The sequence below is a fragment of the Molothrus ater genome, chromosome 6 (assembly GCF_012460135.2).
Source record: "Molothrus ater isolate BHLD 08-10-18 breed brown headed cowbird chromosome 6, BPBGC_Mater_1.1, whole genome shotgun sequence".
NCBI classification, from domain to species: Eukaryota; Metazoa; Chordata; class Aves; order Passeriformes; family Icteridae; genus Molothrus; species Molothrus ater.
The window spans coordinates 56,329,641-56,349,565 of NC_050483.2; the positions used below are offsets into that span (position 1 = coordinate 56,329,641).

At 43.9% G+C, this 19,925-nt stretch overlaps 1 protein-coding gene across 1 annotated transcript in view; it reads left to right on the top strand.

Moving 5' to 3' along the window:
* Nucleotides 1-19,925, top strand: part of KCNH5 (potassium voltage-gated channel subfamily H member 5) — a 162,335-nt gene that overhangs the window by 120,411 nt on the left and 21,999 nt on the right. Inside the window, exon 10 of the mRNA XM_036383946.1 lies at nucleotides 2,146-2,342. Coding sequence (XP_036239839.1) covers nucleotides 2,146-2,342 — 197 coding nt within the window. The remainder of the gene's footprint in view (nucleotides 1-2,145; nucleotides 2,343-19,925) is intronic.

The following is a 19,925-nucleotide window of genomic DNA, read 5'->3' on the forward strand; positions in this document are numbered from 1 at the left end:
CTTATGAATATTATTTCATTTATCCATGGTCTATATACAGATTCTGTAACACACTGTTGTCCTGAGTTTTGGGGTGAGCATCCACTGCTTTCAACCTCTTGGTTAAATTAACTACATATTAGCCTAAATTTGAAAAGAGAACAGGTGGTTTGCTCACATTTCAGTGATAAAACCAAGGTCTTTTAACTGCACTCTGCATTGAAAGCAGGACTCAGCTCTGTCCTGTGTCCACCTCAGAGAGCAAATCCATTAGGCAATTTTCTGCATTTCAGAGATGGACTGTTTTCTATAAATTATGTAACTCTGTTGAGCATGTCTGTAAACTGGGTTTTGAACTCTAAGTAGAGACAAGGACAATTAACTGCAAAAGGTAATTTTAAAACAGTACATTGGATAAATTATAATGTTACTATAAAATGCTCTGTAATAAGGAAAACATTTTAAAGCACCTTGTTTTATAAACTATACCAGCTGTGTTACGTATTGTAGTTAAATTTAATTACATAAAAATATGTAGAATCAAAAGCAGCTCAATGAGATACAGTTATAACCTTTCTAAGGGATGATTCTGTTATAGAGACATTTTTTGGAAAATAAAAACAGAGAAGGGAAGATAAGGACTTGCACATTTTATTTCACTCTGCCTGAGAAATGTTAGATATGTTTTACTGGGTACAATACCGAAAGCAGAATTGGAAATAGAGAAATAGAGCCTCTGACCCCTAAAATTAATAAGGTTGGATAGATTACCCCTCTGGTCTGTGTTTCCACAATAGAGTGGAGCAAAATGTTAAAAGTTCTTAAAAGAGGAAATACTAAAATCCATTACCTTTTTTATGCCAAAACCAGAACATCTCTAACCTTCACCAAGGGGCTGCTCGAGGTGCCTGAAATCAATAGCCACTGGCTGACTGATCTGAGTTCTCTTTTAATAACTGCTAAAATATAGAGCTGGGATATCTCTGGGATCTGAAACAAAAAAACACCCTTTGTACCATGGTTTCTGCTTCAGGATTTGAGGTGTCAGCCGCAAACCACACACCAGGGTCCTGGCCAAACCCAGGCAGCAAGGGGCAGCTTTGGAATGTTTCAGTGTGTTTTCTGTTGCCTCTTCTCAGAACAACCAGAAGGTCCAAACCTGAAAGCTTATCTCCAACCTGCACCCATGCTGGGCTTCTGGTTGGGTCGGAAGTGTGATTTTGAATCTGGTGTCCTCATCCTCTTCTCCTGCCTGAGTGTCTAGCACAGGTGTGGGAGGTGTGGATTCCTTGTAGAGGAAAAAAAAGTGGGCTAAGTCAGAGAATTCCCAGTCCCTGGAGCTCTTCTGTCCATGGCACTGGACTACAGCTAGTCCCAAATCCTCCTCAATCAGCTGTTCTGCTACACTGCAAAACTAGCCTTAGGTGTAATTTTCCCCCTGGTTAAGGGGGAGTATACATGTAAGTGTCTCAGGTGTCAAACGCTCTCTTACTCAGCAAACACTGAAATACAGACTTAAGCCTAATCCTTCACTTAAATGGATGAATTTGGGTTTAGAACTATACTTTTGGATGTGTTTAAGATTTAGGAGTGGTTATTTTAAAGTTAACAGTCTCACTGAGGCTTTTGGTGGGTTTTCCAGAAGGAGTGTTACCAATGACCCTGAATTAAAAATGTTAAAATGTCCTTTAAAATGTGGTCCTTGGGCCCTGGAAGCTGGCTCCTGCCCCTCACTGTAGAGTCGTGAGGATGAAAGAAGCTAGATGTCAGAAGGTTTTTGTAAGACCAGGACTCCTAAATCACTTGGGAACAGACACCTGAAATATTCAATCACCTGAACATTATTTAAGTGCTCATTATACTTGGTAGCCTTTGAAAAATCCATTACTTGAATCCTCAGCTACAAGGAGACCTTTACAATCTGGCTCTTATGCTTTGTGACACTTCACAGAGCAATCTCTAAATACCTTAAAAACCTGGGGCTACTGCTAAGGATGCTCAAGTACCTCAGCTAATTTTAAAACTTTTACCCCCATTAGTTTTCATGGCTGGGAGCTTGCACTGGGATAATTGGGAGCATAACACAGGTTGTGAAAAAATCATCTGTGTGCTGAGAAACTCTGCCTAAGCATTACCTTTTAACGAATCTGCCCTGCTGTTTTTCAGGTAAAGGTGATGTGTTTGGTGATATCTTCTGGAAGGAAACCAGCCTGGCCCATGCCTGTGCCAACGTTCGGGCTCTGACCTACTGCGATTTGCATATAATTAAGCGGGAAGCCTTGCTGAAAGTGCTGGACTTTTACACTGCTTTTGCCAACTCCTTCTCGAGGAACCTCACACTCACCTGCAACCTGAGGAAGAGGGTAAGCTCCTTATTTTCCCCTTCCTCTCACCAGGTGCTTGCAGTGTTTAACGACCCCCCATTTCCCCCTGGTGTTTTCAGGTCATCGCAGATTGAGTGGCCTTTCGATAAATGCTCTTGTCACTGTTGGTAATGATGGCTCAATAAAAGTTACCTGTAGATTTGCAGCTCTGGAGAGCAGTCCTAGCAGGATGACATATGGATTGCATTTCTTTCCCTTTTCTTCATAGTTGCTGGTTTTCATTTTGTTGGTTTTTTTCCACCCCGTCGCATAAATGTATAAAGTTATATTTTATAGAATCCAGATTTTGGATTTGTCAAAGTTGAAGTCTCTAAGATACAGTTCAGAGGACAATCTGATAGATGTCCATGTTATAGACCAACTAAGAGAAATTTGTTGATGTTATATAAATAAAATACACTCATCAAAGGTACTGTATTAATACCTGCTTCTCACAGTTGCATAGTCTAGAATTTTAATATGGCAAAGTTAATAAAGCTGAGTAGTGATTTTATATTCACAGCTCACTTCTTAAACCCTCCTGCTCATTTTATAATCAATCAGCAATGCTCACTATCCATTAGTCCTTTCAAAGAACACTCCATCTGAAAATTAATTAGCTATAAAGACGTATCTTGAAAACAGGTTAAGGGATCCTTTAATTCACATTGCGGCTGCAAAATTTCATCTTTATGATTTTTTTTTTACGATTGATGAGAGTTATATAAATTTCATTTGCATAGAGAAATCTCATAACAATGATTTATAGATTGCTGAGCATTAGCTGTGATCCTCTAGCTGCTGAAACACGTTTTTCTGCAGCTCTACCTTGGGCATCTCACCTGATAATGTACCAAGGCTACCTCAGTATTTCACAAGACCATTTCAGCCTCTGCAGTAAGAGGACTTCAACACAACTACAATTTTACTTTTTTAAGTCTAGTTTCTCTCTGGCCACTGGAGCTGCTTTCAGAGGAGGTTTCAATTTCTGTGCATCACTTGTGCTCATTAATACCCCAAGTGTAGCACAAAATACCCATGGCAAGAAGCAGATGCAATGGGATTACAGTGCCCCTCTGTCTGTGCTGGAGCCTGAAGGAGCTGAGCTATAATCAGGTTTGGTTCCAGCTTGTCAGCTTACCTCTGACTCGAGGTTGTTAGCTCCACTTCAGACCTGAAGGAGGGCTTTGGGGCTTGGAAGCTGGTTCATGATTTCTAGCTTATCACTTCTCTGTTGATAAGAAGTGCTCCAAGCCTTGACTTCAGCATTCCCCCTCTTGCCATCTCACCAGCTACAGCCCTGCAATGACAGCTCTGCTCAGGCATTGCTGATGGTGATTTCATGGGACAAGATAATGCCACTATATTGTACCAAAATGTATTCTTTCCTTCTTAAAACTGTGAACCTGTCACTCCAGCTGGCTTCCTGAGAAAAAACATGGACATGTCTATTCTTGACAGGGCAGTGAGCTGCAGTTCAGCTCTACAGTCCAGGGATGCATATGGGGAGTAGCCTCTTGGCTAAGTCGTCACAGAATTTCTTCTAATTTTCTCTCTTTCTTCTCAGAATTTGTTCCTCATTTTTTTAAGGAAAATTGGTTTTCCTGCAGGGCCCTGGCATGGAGAATCACCCAGGAGAAACTCATGGAATTCCAGTTGCCAGTATAGCTGCTGTTTAGCTCAGTGTCAGGTACACAGACTTTGACATGGGGCAGTGACTCCCAGTGAGAAGGAACAGCATTCCTAAAGAAACTTGGGATTTTGCAGAAAGAAAGGAAATGCTGTTTGGGGAAATGTGTGGGCAATATGTGAGAGTGGATAAAGAGTCAAAGAAGGGTTGTGTCAATGTGGGACATGCAGAGTTGAGTTCATTTCATTAAAAATTGGTTGATGGTGTCAAGGGTAGTCACCAATCACCTTCATAGCTCATGAAGGATGGCTCTTCTGGGAGGAACCAGTTTGGGTTCCCAGTTTGGGATTGGACAACCATCCCCTTTTGATTTCACAGAGTCCATGATCACTAACTTAAATATCTCACGTCCATCAGCTGAACTCCACCCCCCTGCTGCAGTTCCAGTCAATAACTGTTTGGGAAGCAGCCTGGCATTGCAGTCAGATGCGCTCAGCCAGAGCCTGCTTTGCAGAAATTCTGTGTTTTGTTCCTGGGCACAAAATAGATCATGCTACATTCAACACCAGGGACACAACCCAAGTCCTGTTACATAAAGATATTCAGGGGATTGTTTCAAACCTCCTATCTGCTGGAGGGATGCGTGATTCCCTCTTGGGAATCACAGAAGCGTTTGGTGGTGAGTTCACCCCAGAGGAAAATCGGTGCCATTCAGGACAGGTCCATCAGGTGAACAGAAAGCAATTTTCAGGCACTGAGGCTGGGCTGACAGCTGCACTGTGCTGCAGCAGCTTGTGCTGGAGTCATGGAGCCTAAATGGAAAGAAAATCATTGTCTCCTTTAATTGATTTCTATAGAAATATATACTTAGCACTTTTTCTACATAGTCATCACTCATAAGGTTTGACATTTAATTATAACTTAAATAAACTCCTTGGGGGTTTGTGCCTGAGAAAATGGCTGTTCTCACTGTCAAAAATACATAGGCAGAAGTGTTGTTGCACCAGATCTGCTTTTTGAAACACATATCCATGGATTTGGGTGCACACACAATGTGTTTGTGCTGCCCTGTCCCTCAGCCAGCACTTTGATGCAGTCCACAGACTGCAAAACATTTAGACGTTCAAAAGGCTAATAAATTAATAATAGCACTGAGCACAAAAGGTTATTTCCACATGACAGGGAAGCTAAAGTCTTGTTGAAGTAGGGAAATAATGTTTTCTCACTCCCAAATAGCATTTAGAGCCTGGCATGTTGAATGACCTCCTTAAGGCATCTGCTCAGCAAAAGTATTGCAGCATATCATGTTTAGTGCTCTGATATCTTTACAGCATGTCTGATATCATTAATCACACTCCAAGGCAGTACCACGACTCTGAACCTTTTTTTTTCCTTTTTTCAATCAAGGAAAATAATTATTCTGAAAAGATATTCTTTAAAATCACAATAAGATTACATAGCTGCCTCTGAGGATTGAGTAATAAAGCAGGGTTTGGGATAAGTCTTCAAAGAGTTAATTACTGCCTTCTGATGCTGGAAGAGAATATTAACAATATCTAATTCATTAAGTGCCTCTCAAGATTTCACACAGCTGGAAGGAGCCCTCTCTGAAAGCCTGAGCCATGGAGTTTGGCCCGAGGAGGGGAGTCATGACTGACTTTTAGGAGGCTCTGTAGCATCCAAACATCAAAGGGAAGTGAGCACCCAGAGTGGGAATCTTGGGTTGAAAGGAACAACAGAAGTCAGGAGGTCTGCAAATGTTTGCAAAGTTTCATTAGTAAATTACACACTTGGCATGGGAATTTTTATGAGTTAGTCCCTGCTCTCCTTGTGTAAGCACACAGCAGTGGGTTTTGGATAAAGGAGTGGGGTGAAAGGGAGCAGAGAAAGAGAGAGATGAATGAAAGCAAGCAAACAAGCTAAAGAAGTGTGAGGAAGAGGGATCACCAGTCCTGGCTCCAGTTGTTCCAGCTGGGGTGTACTGGGTTGTGGGGTGCACACATGCCCAGTGGAGGTACCTGTTTGTAAATAGGTTTTCCCATCCGGAGATAAGTTTCTTATTTTCTAACTAATTTTCTAAATTTGTAATCATGCACAGTCAGTTCTTCCAGACCTTCCTGGCACTGGGTTGGAAGGTTTTGAGGGTCTTGGGTGGTCTTGATCCCCTGCTACTGTCCATGCCCACATCTCAACCTCATTCCTGCGCTTGTGCTCTGCTGTGTTGTTTTTATTTCCAGGAGCCAGAACAAGGATGTTTGTCCTGGAAAAGTGCTGCCCTACCTACCTCCATATGGCCCCTGCTCCAGCCACATTCTGTTTTTTTTCTCTTTTTCCTTTTCTCATCATTGCTTCCATTTGCTAATGTACCACCTCTGCTGAACTGCCAGCCCAGCACAGCCTGTGCAAGTGCGGGGGAAAATCCAGATGAAACCTTGTCCCTGCTGAAATCACAGCTAAAATTCTCCTGTGCTTCCATACAGCAAAGATTTCAGGCACAGCTTTTAAGGCACACAGTCACATCCTGCTGCTTTCTGCTGTGGCCAGAATGAGCTGTGTTAAAGGAATGAGTCAGGAGCAGCCGGGGAAGAGGACAATTGTTCCTGTCTGACCCCTGGTGCGTTTGCTCCTGGAAGGTGTGCTGAGAGCAAGCCAGGAGATGTGAGGAGAGATGAGTGCCTTTAAGGCAGTGAAATCCCATTTGGGGAGCTCAGATTTTTCTCCCTGTGATGCTCTTAAAGCCAGGGACAACACTGTGAGCAACTGATGCTATCTAATACCTCCAGCACATGGAATCTCTGGGGCTTTTTAGCGGGCGAGGCCATCAGACTGTGTTAACACACACGTCCTATTTTCCCTTTTTCCTTCAGATTAGAATAATTTCTTTTTAAATTGCCTTCCTCTTCTCGCTTGAGGTTTTAATGCATCACATATGGTTTCTTGACTGAATCACTCGTCAGTTCTGTGTCATGTGGTCTTTAGAAAAGCTTTATTTTAAGTTGAATTCTGCATTCACGTGTCCTAAAAGTGAAGGTTGTCCCAAGGTTCAATCACCATCCCTATTTTCATTTTCCAGACCCTCCCAATGGTGTGCTGTATTAGTGACAGTCCTGATGCAGAATGGCAGAGGCAGAGAGCATTGTTCAGGTATCAGCCCTTGCCCCTGAAGGTCACTTGTGTTCTGGTGACCCTGAGGACTTCCACACTTTTTGAGCTCTGAATTGAGCTACTCACAATTGCAGGAGCTGAGTTCAGAGCTGTTAGCACTTCACCAGCTGGTGCTTACACACAGTCCCCACCAGTCCTGGGGGCTGACTTGCTTACATGGAAAGGGGTCAGAGCATTGTCCTTGTCTCAGGCCTTTTCTCTCCCTCTCTGGTTTTAAGTTGTCTGTTTGTTTTTTTTTTTTCCTTTTATATGAACGTGTTATCCCAAAAATTAAATCCTATAGGGATAGTTTAGTGACTGTTTAGTGTGATTACCAAGCAAGTAAGTTATACCTTCAAAAGTCAATTTGGTTTTATTTTGTTCACATTTTAGATGAACTTGCAGCTGCCATTATGCTTGGAAAGATTTTCACTTCAGAACATTTTTGAAGATTTTTATTGTTTAGCTTTATTTCATTCACCACTCTCTCCAGATATGTTAATACTCAATTGCAATATTTCCTAAAGTACTGTTCCACTGATTTATATCTAACACCACCTCTGATGGTGTCTACAGATGTATGTCAATTGGGCTTGGGTGGGAAGAGCCCACTCCAAACCTTCAAATAAACTGACCATGTCCAAATTGTTGATTGGTGCTCTTGGGCTGGAAATTTCTGGAGAAACTGCTCAGGAATCTGAGCAATCTGAGCAATCCAAACCCATGTGAGGAATTTATCAGTACAGGTAGTGCAGCAATTCCTTGTGTATTTGTAGCTGTGTGGTTACAGACAGCCCAGCAAAGGCCATCCTCCACCTTCTGCCACTGAGAGCCCCAAGGATCCTTCCAAGTGAGAATTACAGATCTGAGGCCAGAGTTTTTCCTGCAGCTCTTCCTTCCCATCTCCTGCTCTCCTGTGCAATTCCTTGTGTCTTTGCCCCTCTTCAGGGACATGGGGATTTGAATTTAAGGCATTCAAAGCAAGGAAGTGAGTCCTTGGAGGACTGTGTGTGACTTTTCTAGGTAGAAGAACAGCATAAAAATTGAAAGGGAGAACTGCAGCAGCTTCAAGTTCAGCCCCTGCCAGACAGGGTGGGACAGCTGGAGCAGAGTGAGTGCTGCAGGAGCTGCTGTGGGTTTGCTGTCTCACTTCTGTAGCTGTGACAGAGCTGGACTCTTTTCCCTGAGCCTCACTCCTTTCCCTCCCCTTTCTGCCACTGCTTCATCTCCTGTGCACTCATCTGTTCTTCAGGTCATCTCTTCTGGGTGCTCTTCAGGTCACTCTGACTGTGGGAAATGAGGTGCAGTGAATCCCCTCTGAATCCCCTCCCTGGAGGAGCAGAGGGAGCTCAGAGGTTTTCTCTTGCTTGGCTGTGCAGAACTTGGTGCTAAGTGTGAAACTCTTGAATACACCAGGGCAGCAAAGCTGGTGAAAGGGCTGGAAGGAGTGTGGGGAGCAGCTGAGCACTTTGGGCTTGTCTAGTGTGGAGAAAAGGAGGCTGAGGGGTGGCCTCATTTCCCCCTGCAGCTGCTTGAGGAGGGGAAGGGCAGAGAGAGAACTGCTGATCTCTTCTCCCTGGGGTGCAGTGGCAGGATGTGTGGGGATGGTTCAGAGCTGCTCCAGGAAAGGCTTACTGGCAATTAGGAAGCATTTATTTACTGACAGGATGGTCAAACACTGGAATGGGCTTCCTAGAGAGAGGGTCAATACCCTCAACTCATCAGTGTTTATGAAGCATTTGGATATTGCCCTTAAGATCATGCTGTAACTGTTGATCAGCCCTGAAATGGTCAGGCAACTGAATTACATGATGGTTGTAGACTCTCCTCTCCTCTCCTCTCCTCTCCTCTCCTCTCCTCTCCTCTCCTCTCCTCTCCTCTCCTCTCCTCTCCTCTCCTCTCCTCTCCTCTCCTCTCCTCTCCTCTCCTCTCCTCTCCTCTCCTCTCCTCTCCTCTCCTCTCCTCTCCTCTCCTCTCCTCTCCTCTCCTCTCCTCTCCTCTCCTCTCCTCTCCTCTCCTCTCCTCTCCTCTCCTCTCCTCTCCTCTCCTTCAATACTCACCTCAAACCGAGGGCACTGAATGTCCCCTGGGATCTTTGGGAGGTTTGGGGTGCTCTGGATTCACAGCACAGTCTGGATTAGCACATTTTGCCTTCAGAGTGCAGGCAGATGCAGAGATCAGCCATCTTTAGGAGTGTTTCAGAGCCACATAAATCCCCCAGAGTACCAGCAGGCCAATATTCTATTCTGGATATAATCTCTGAGTTAAATACCTTCCTCAGACATCCTGGCCATGCTTCTGTAGGAGCAAGAGACAAATCACCAGCTCTGTTAAAAGCAGGACTGAACCCAATTCTGATAATCCTGTGGCATTACAGAGGTAGACTTATTATTTTCCTGTATGTGGAACTTCCCTGTCTAAATCTAAATCAAAAGGTCATTTTATGTTGTTTTTCTGCTGGTCTTTATTGAGAAATGCAAGGCAATTTAGCATACTTCTCATTCAAGGATCTTGGAGCAGCATTGTCTGGCTGAGAAAAAAGAATCCTGTGTGCTGGTGTGATGATTTCTGCACTCAGAGACTCAGCAGCTGATGCTGAAGGCACTCAGCTGATGGACCCCAGTGAAAGGTGTGAGCATCCCCTCCTCAGGCAGGCAGTGCAGTCTGGGTGATTTGTTTGTGTGTGGAAAGATTAAACAGGAATGTCAGGGATGGGCAGGTCCATAGGGAGACCAAAATGTAACTGGCTGTGTTTGAGTGAAGATCCAGATTGATGATTATTTGCTATTGTGCTTTCTGTGAATTAATATTATTTTCTTGTTTAGAAAGCTCTAATAATTAAGAATTTCTCCTTGGTTGACACAGAAAGCATTCTGCAGGCTGTCTGCTGATACCAGTTCAAGGCAGCATTGCTTGCACAGGACATGACTGCTAATAAAAAAAATAAATCAAAGGTTTGCTATTTTTAATCTTGTAAATATTAAAAAATAAACATTTTGTGTTTACCTTCCGTCATCAATTAAAATTGATGCTTTTAATCTCTTCCCACTGCAAAGGAAAGGGAGGGAATGTGCATGGTGCAATGGGAAGGAACATTGCCATTTCATTTTTGATTTCCAGTTAAGGAAGCTTTTACCAGCAGGCAGGATTCACACAGAAAGTGGGGACAGAGGTTACCTCACACCCATCCAAACAATTATTCCAGAGCAATGGATTTCTTCTTGCAGGGGCTGCTGAGTCTAATTCCTGTGTAAATCTATGATTTTTTTCAACCTGATAATTTCATGAAAACGGGGAGATGTTAAAAAACTGAGATGGTTTATTCTGTCATTGCTCCCTGGAGCTGAACACCAGACATTTTAGCAACAGCAAAATATGACTTGAAGGTATAAAATGAGCTTCTACCCCAGACTTCTCATTCCCTAAACCTTATTTCTGCCAGACTGGGAATGCAGGTAGAAATGCACCCAAAGCCATGGATGGGGAAAGAGAACCTCTGCCTGTTCACTGGGATCATATCACTGGATCCCCATGGGCTTCACAAGGCACAGGCAGAGCTTGAGCATTCATCCAAGTGGGAGTTGTCTGGCTCTGCCCAAAATGGGATCCATTTTGACCCACCTAGAAATGATCAGTAACAATTTCACAGCAGTTTTGCAATGGAGACAGCACTGATTTTATTTATTAGGTTTTTGCCTTGGCTTGAACAAAAAGCCTCCTCAAATAAATAAATAAATAGCTTCTCAAATGCTAAATAAAACTCCCTGTGTAAGGCCTTTCTTTTCAATGCAAGTATAAATCCATTAATCTATTATTTTTCAGCTCACACTACACAGATGCAATAATACCCAAATGTGCTTGTTCAGCACACAATAATCATTGCAGTCCTGAAAATCCCAGATTTACCTTGCTTTCAGTGCTTCCTACAGTGCATGTAGGAAAGTATTAAATTGCAAACAAAGTGCAAGAGGAACTTTGTGGGAAAGGTTGCATAAATCCCACTAGTTTTAGTTAAAAATAAAACCCAGCCTGTCACTTCCAACTTGATGATGGCTGATTGACTGTGCCTTTTTTAATTGTCTGCCAGTGGCTGTGATTAGCAAGCTGGCTCAGTTTAGGTCCCATGTAAAGAAACTCTGGAGGAACAAATTCAGGAGATGCTTAAATATATTCCAGAGGTGGGCATAGCTGTCAGGAGGGACAGGGACATTCTGGGAAGCACCTGAAATAAGCTGAGTCCCCTATTATTGCACTTCTGAGCAACTTACTGAAAGCTAAAAATATTCTGTGCTTTTAGGAAGGAATATATATTATTCATTTGTTTTTTTCCCCATATTTTTATTTCTCAGAGCTTACAGCCCTAGCTCTTAATTTGTTTCCCTTCTTGAAGATAGCAAAACCATAATATAGGTTTTAGTTGTAGGTTACTGTTAAAAAAAGGAGCACAGTGTGAGCAGTTATAAAAGCCTCTGATTCTCTCAACTCTTAATTAAACTGTCAGTGATCTTTTGATATTTTGAACTTTGGGACCTCCCCTCTGACTTCTGGGTGAATATCAGATTTTTTATTAGTGCTCCACAAAGCTGTCTCAGCTGCCAAAAAGGTTCTATAACTGTTTCCTGTATTAAATTTCCATCAGTCACTGTACCTGCAGAGCAGGGGGACTTTACCTCTCTGTGCTCTCTGAGTACATGTCCCTTTGGAAGCAGTCCATTGTCCTCTTTTTTATTATGAACAGCACTCCAGTTACCTCAGGAACAGGCTCTGGCTTCTTCTGAGAGCCCAAAACACTTCACACTCCCTTAAAAATGTGAAAATGGGGACCTAAGCAGCCAGCCCATGACAGCAGCAAAGAACAGCCATTTCTAATCAGGATATTTCTAACTGATCAGATGAAATGAAAGCCTTTTTATTATGATTAAATTTGCTTTTCCATTCATGCCCACTCCTTCCCTCTCAGTGCACAGACATCCACTTTTCCTTGTCCATGTCCCTGACCCTAACAGAGCAGCATCCTGTCATTTCCATTATTAATTTCTTGTCTAACCTCACTATTTTCACCAATTCTGCCTTCCTTGACTCGATGCCACTGTAGCGAATTTCCATCTCCATCATTTATCTGAGGTAAATCCATTTTTAAACGGGGCAGTTGTTGGTCAGAGCAGCTCAGCTATGAATGACCATCCTTCTCCCAGGCTGTATTGGCCATCCTGCCAAGGAAGGCCACACTAGAAATATAAATGGATGAACTGAATCATGCATGTTTTTCATGTGTGGATAATTGTCCCTGCTCCCATTCCATGAAGGACTCAGCCAACAACCTTAAGGAGTTCTACAAAAGTCCATGAATAAGAATTTACAAGCTCAGTGCAGCCATGCATTAATGCCCCAAACAGATGCCTGGCTGAGCCTGATGAACCATCAGCTGTAACTTTAAGCATTTGTTAGAAATTCTGTAGTATGTGTCCCATGAAGAGCTTCTTGCCAGACCAGTTGGGCTCAAATTCAGTCCAACATGTCAGCAGCTGCTAATGGGGATGGTCAGGAATCTGCCAGGACAGAGACTGTGCTTGCAAGACCCCAATAACCTTCTTTAGCCTTGCTGGCCTTCTTGAGGACAAGATGCTCTGGCCCCATGGATCAGCCCTGCCCCATGGTGGAATACAGAATTAAAGAATCACTGAATAGTTTGGGTCAGTTTGGCTTTAAAGATCATTTCCACACCCCCTGCCATGGGCAGGGTCACCTTCCACTACAGCAGGTTGCTCTGAGCCCCATCCACTGAGACCTTGAACACTTCCAGGGATGGAACATCCAGAGCTTCTCTGGGCAACATGTACAAATCCTCCTCAGAGGGGAGATTTCTTCCTTAAATTTAATCTAAACCTGCCCTCTGGCTGGATAAAGCCACTTACCCTTGTCCTGTTACTGCATGCCTCTGTCAAAAGTCCTTCTCCAGCTCTCTTGTAGCCCCTTTGGATGCTGGAAGGGGCTCTCAGGTCTGTGTCCCTGGAGCCTTGTCCAGGCTGAGCAAGCCCAGCTCTCTCTGCCTGTCATCAAAGGTGAGGTGCTGCAGCCCTGTGAGCACCTTCATGGTGCTGACATCCAACACAGTTGTACATTTGTCCCCCAGTGTAAGAGCCTGAATGAGAGATGTGGGACTCCAGGCAGCTCTTCAAAGTGCAGTTTATTCCATCCAAGAGTTACAGCAGTCCAGGGCTGTGGGTGACAGAGCTGTGCCTACAGCTGTCAGCTCCAGCTGCAGGCAGGCCTGGACACCCTTAGTTTAGGTTACAAATGCATTATAAACTTTTCTTTGCTGAGCATCTCAATACAGTAGAACCAATCTAGATCTTAACTTTTATCTATAGCCTATCATAACTCCTATAATTACCATATTCATGTTGCTATTCTCCAATCACTAAAAGTTAGTACATTACAGTTTAAGCTAGAAGTTGTTTTTCAGTTTTCTTGCAGTGGAAAATTCTGAGACATTTTTTCCACTTGCAACTTTGCTGACTTGTTGCCTGTGCTGTCTTTCTGCTTGGTAAAAACATCTTCTTGTTTGAGATGAGTTTATCCTTTGCTCTAAGCCATTAAAACTCCTTCTAACTAACACACCCTTTGCCTTCTTGGTTATCCAGTAAGACTGGCTCAGCAATTCTTTTCCTCTATATCAAAACTTGCTTCCATCTCTATTCCTTCATCAGACTCTACATTTAAAAATCTTTCTGCTAAACATACATATCTGTGAGACTTTCTTATCAAACTTTCATCCTTCCCAACACCCCAGCATCTAAGGTGAGTGACAAACCCCACTGAGGAGAGTCAGCCTCCTGGACAAGGCTTTCCTGGGAGAAGGTGACTGAAGAACTGCTGTCTTGTGTGGGAGGCTTGGAGTTAGCTGGATTTTTTGGATCTTAGACAAAAAAAAAAATTCAAAGAGAAAACCATGGAGATGCTTTAGCCAAAGTTTCTGAGCTCAGAAGGAGGCTCTGGGAGGCAAACACAGCATCTGAGATGGAAAATAACAGAGGTAGAGATCTGTACTTCTGTGTAGTGTCTTTTTACATCCCTGCAGCAGTGTTTATCTTGCACCAGCTGGTGTTTCATTAATTGTGTGTGCACAGGGAGTGGTAGAAAGCAATACAAACTGTGTGTAAACAGGGTGAAGCATGGCCAAAAATAGGGAAATACAGAATCATCAATATTATTGATTGCAAAGACCTGTTATTTGTGCAGGTACAGGGTTTTCTTCTGGCCCCAGACAGGAAGAGGAGATTGACTCCAGTTTTACATGAAGTAATTTCTGATCAGTTTTAAAGCCAGGTTTTCCAGAGCATACAATACTGAGGATTACAAACTAATTTGTTTAGGTCTGGAGCAATGAGATAAGCAAAGGCTGCAAAACCAGCAGGCTCAGCCCCTATGGAGCATCCTGTGTCAGTGCCTGAGTACATGGATGGGAACAAAAACACTGCTGGTGAGCTTTACAGAGATCCACAGCTGGCAAAGAGGCAATGGCTGCCATACAGATGGCAGGGAAGATCACCAAGAAGCACGTGAGAAAAATGGAAGGAGCTTCCCTGAGAGTAAATAAAGAGTGGAGACCCAACAGAATGATACCCACAAGCAGGAGATGGTCAGGTTGTTAAAACCCCTCACTGCACACCCTCAGCTCATTGCCATGAAAGCCCAGGGATTGATTTAATGTAGTCAGTGTGCAAGTGGGAAGGAAATGGCTCTTCACCACACCATCTGTTCATGCCATCCCCATAACCCCACCAGCTAACTCCCTTGTGATGCCTCTTCCTCCTGTGGGTGCCCTTCAGAAATAAATGCAAGGCTCTGCAGAGTTCCCACGTGCCAAGTGCCTCAGTGACATCTCCTGAGCTGGGAAAACATGCAGTGCTCCCTTTGGGGACAGGGAGAGCACTTCATCCTCAGGGGCTGAGTGTCACAGAGGCAGCCCCGTGGTGCTGTCCAGGAGTGGCTCTGCCACAGCTGTCATCAGCAGCTCCATCTCTGCACCAGGGGCTGCAGGGAGCAGCACTCTGAATTTTCACATGGATGATGCTGTGTTTCTGTGCTGTGGTAGGGTAGCTTTCCTCCTGGCTTTCCCAGCTGTGGGTGATTTCCCTTGACTCTGCACCAGGAAGGAAGAGCTCTTCTCTGGTGCGCATTCAAGTATGAGGAAACATCAGCAAAATCTTTGAAATGGCATCTTTGCTCTCTAAAAATTAATTTAATTTGATCCTGCCATAAATAGAAGGCCCCTGCTCTGCTGACAATTACAAATGCCTCTAAAAAGCTGTAATTCCTTCAGTCTCCTGAGCTAAAGCACCCTCAGAGGCAGAGCTATGCCAGACACTTCAGGCTAAAGGAAGAAGTTTTAGGTGAAAGCAGCACATCCTCTTCATGGTATATTTCTTCTTGACAGCATCCTCCTTAATGTTTGCATGCTTGTGTCTGGGGCCTTTTTTTTTCTCCCCAAGTGGTTCCTCCCCACTGAAGCAGTGACTGTCATCATATTAAAGGCAATTTCAGCATGTTCCAACAGCCAGCACTCCTTAATCACACACTGCCAACCAAGAGCTCCCAGCTGGGAAAAGCTTTGCTCTTGCTGGGCAAGATGTTTCACTTGAAGAATCCCTGGGATACTTTTTAAGGTTATTTCACCAAACTTTCTGTAGTTAAATGAAGTAGATATTAAAAGTTTAAATAACCTTTTGGTCTTCTTTTCCTGTCAAATTTGGATTTCCCAATGGTTCAACTGAGTTATTTCAGATCTATTGCACAGTGGGCTGACCCTGTCTTTCAGAGGTGTTAATCCTTTCCAAGTCTTGATTTCAAATGAAAAGAATTGTCAGGTCACCCTGCCAGTGGATTTTGTGCTGTGTCTCTGAGTTGAGAAGCAGAGATGTTGCTGAATTGTCCCAGCTCATTCTCCCTGGCAGCATCCCTGTGGCTTCCCTTGCAGGGCATCCCATGGGTAAGGTGGGCTCTGGGGTATGATCAGTGGTCATTTGAACTTAGGTTTCATCCAAAAGATCTGTGCGAAGGGAGTGAACAGTGGCTGAGTTTGGTTTAGACAGCTTCAGTCTTCTCTGATTTGGCAATAGGCTGTATGGGAAAAGAAACAACTGAGGTAATTTTGGCATGATTGGCTGGCTGAGAGCAGAACCATGGTGCAGTGTGAGCTTCAGGCTTGAACACAGAGAGAGATGAGAGCAGTTCTGAGTGCAGCCTGATCAGAGAACCACAGAATCCCAGGATGGTTCAGGTTGGAAGGGATCTCGTCTCACCTCCCTGCTCCAGCAGGGCCATCCCAGAGCACAGGGCACAAGGGTGTGTCCAGATGGTTCTGGAATGTCCCCAGTGAGGGTTACCCCACACCCTCTCAGGGCAACCTGTTCCAGTGCTCAGTCACTGCATAGGAAAGAAGTTTTTCCCTCCTGTTCAGGTGGAACTCCTGTGCATCAGTTTCTGCCCATTTTCTCCTGCTTGGCACTACTGAGAAGAGCCTGGCTTCATCCTCCTGGGTCCTGCCTTTGTGCAGGGGGACACTGCTGTGGGACAAAAGGAGTCCTGGTGCCCTTCCACCTGCTGTGACATAGGCAGCCCCTCACTTTTAGCCCCAAAAGGTCAGGTCCTTGACTGGAATCTAGAAGCAAATGGGAAAGAAGCAAATGACTGCCCATCCAGCAGTGTAAATCTGCTCCAGTCAGGAATACTGGAATGTTTTTCAGCTAGCTTGGATGTGGAGTCAGTGACTCTCTCCCCTAAACTGGTCTCTGTTACTAGCCCTGGTTGAGGTGAGGGATATCTGAGAGTGACTGAGCAGCATTTTTTACCTCCCTATTTTGTAATACAACCTGATGTCTTGGCTCTTCTAGGTACAGAGGCTGCCCCTTGTCCCTTCCATTTGGGTTTTCGAAATGATTTCTTCATTTCTGACTTAGCACTTCCAAACAAAACTGATGGTGGGTGTTCTACCTTGCATGGCAATGGAAATTCATTGTTCTAATTGAAGCTCCTGCTGTAAAAGCTTTTCAATAAATTAACAAAACCTTGAAAGTGATGAAGTCAACAGAGTAGCTGGTTGCACATTCCATATAAAACCAAAGTTTCTGAAAGCCAGGTGGAATGTTCTCAACGTCAGAAGCAAGGCTGATAGCAATGGGTGTTATTTTTTATTGGGCCAGTGGATATAGCTGGAAAAACATCAAAAATCTTTCAGTTGCAAAACGCTTTTTTCAGGTCTGAAGACTTCAGATTAAATTCCAGGCACTTTATAGTCTGGTACAGTAATATTTAAGTTAAAAAAGAAAGCCATAATGATTCCAATTAATTTAAATTTCCACTTAAAGCAGACAGCAGAGAGTAGTATATTTGGGGAACAATTTGCAATTCTTTTGCTGATGTATTACTTTGTAAATGGAGAGACTCTCTTAGGCATTTAGTGAGACCATTTAGTCTTCAGGCAAAAAGCAATAAGAGGCAAAAATGCAGAGAAGAAAACACAAATTCTGCAAATCCTCTGTGCCTGTGTTCTGAGTGGCTTTGTGCTGGGGATGTGCAGGAACACTGCACAAACAGGGCTGGCCAGAAGCCAAACATGAAGATTTTTATATTTTTCGTTGGAATAAAAGCACAACCTTTGTCACTAAGTAAACAGAAATAGTTCTGCCTCCCTCCTCACCCCTCTTCCAACAAAAACCTGAGCAGCAGTAAGTTGTCCTGGTCTGGATTTTATTTCAGCAATTAACTGCAATTAAAGGTGAGCCCTTTCAATTATTTCAAATCCAGAACTCTACACACCAGACAGGACAGTGGTGCAAAGAAAGGTTGTTATTATATTAATAATCTTCTTTTACTTCTAAAAAATATATTTGTATGCTTAATCTTTTTGCAGTATGGATTTCCCTACTTTAGGGGCTTTAGGTTGGAAACCTTGGTTCCATCCCCCCAGCTTATCCACTGAGCAGCTCAGTGACCCTGGGCCAGTGATGCATGACCTCTCTGTGCCCTGGTGCTGGCCTCTGGCACCAATGGCAGCTACGTAAATCCAACTTCCTCCAATGCAGGGAGAGGGGAGGGCTGCATTAGTGCTGCATATTATTATTGATGATTGATTTTCTGCTCCAAGTTAAATCAGGCTGAAGAGCAACTTGTAAAGTCTTCTGGCACTTTTCCCCTGTTTCTGCAGTGTGCCCCAAGCTCAAACCACCCTGCTGTCATCTGCAGGCTTTGAGCTGTGCTTCCCTCTCCCTGCCCAGGAGCGTGGCCCCCTTAGGAGACCCTGGGAGAACTGAAGGCTGTTTTCTTCTTTTAATCATCTCCGGTAAAATGCAGAGACAGTGACTAATGTGCAGCACAGATGAGTGTGGATCAATTGGCAGTGCTGCTGACTGACATTTCATTAGGCCAGTGCCAATAGCAGATATTGATCCAGCAGCCAGTCAATATAAGTTTGCAAGGACCCAGGCTGCCTAATGGAGTTGGGAGCTGTGCTGTGGAAGAGGAAGCTGTCTGGCAGTGAGCACAGCACCCCTCAGCTGGGCTGGGAGGCAGTGGGAAGCTCCCTCTGGCTCCTAAACCCTGGGGTACCTAATGGTGATGTGCAGGCAGGGTTGGTGGGGACAGCATGGCCCTAGTGTGCCACGTGGTGCCACATGTCACCATCTCCTTACATCTGTGGGGTTCTCTAAAAGTCATGAGATGGTCTGGTTGGGGTGGGTGGAGGCTGTCTTTGCTGGGATTCACTTCCACATTCTGTGAAAGATCTTGGGTCTAATGGGCTTGGATTTTTAGCCATCTGCAAGGCTCCTCTTTCTCCCTCTGTAAGTACCTCAGCTTCCCTTCTTGCAGGAGAAAGAAGCATCTGCAAAATGGAAAAAAAAAGAAATTCCTGTCAAGAGAAATCTGATTTTCCCTCTGCCTTAATGCCTGATAAAGAAATAGGATAAATATCTCCCTTGCCCTTTGCTCTCTAATAATTGCATCTGCAAGGAAGAAAAGAGAAAGGGGAAGGAGAGATGAATATGTGATATTCTGCATCAAGAGCACATCTGCAAGTCGTTTACTCATCCACAAAAGGACCAGTCCAGATTAGACTTGTTTACATGGGAGGGGTGTTAGGGAGTGAAGGAAGGCCTGAGTTTAAATCCCAAAGTGGATAAAAGTAACCAGTGGGAGGGAACAGGGGTCCCCACAAGACACTGCTCAGTAATAGTTACACTGCAGCAGTCAGGCTCAAATTGTCCTCTGCTCAATTTCCCCATGTTTAACCAACTCTGTGTTATATACAGAAAACAGAATAGACTCTGATTCAGTGCATTATTTCAGCTCCCAAATCCAGTTTTGTCCTTTTATTGAGTTCAGTGTAGGATTTAGGGTCCTGAAAAGGAGTTAGGAGGCTAAAGCTGGGCTTCCAGTTGTGACAGGAGCCCAAGAGGAGCTGTGACCATGGTCACAGTCCTTCTGAGGCCACACAGATGAATACTTCTCTCTGCAACAGACTGATCCTACAAGGCCAAGCAGCAACAGACCCTGGTTGAAACCCACCATACATTCATAAACAAAGTAGCCTTTCTGGTTTATTGATTGAAATGATTTTGTATGTGGAAGGAGCATTTTGCTCACTTGGATAGTATTGCAGAAATCATTCTGAATCTGTCTGCTCTGCAACATGCTAAAGCATCTGCTGTTTGGTTACAGCAAAGAAAACAGAAAATACTGAGTGAAAAAGCAGCAAAAATAAGCAATCAATTCCAATTCCAGTCTCATTTAAAAACAGTGGCAAAGCT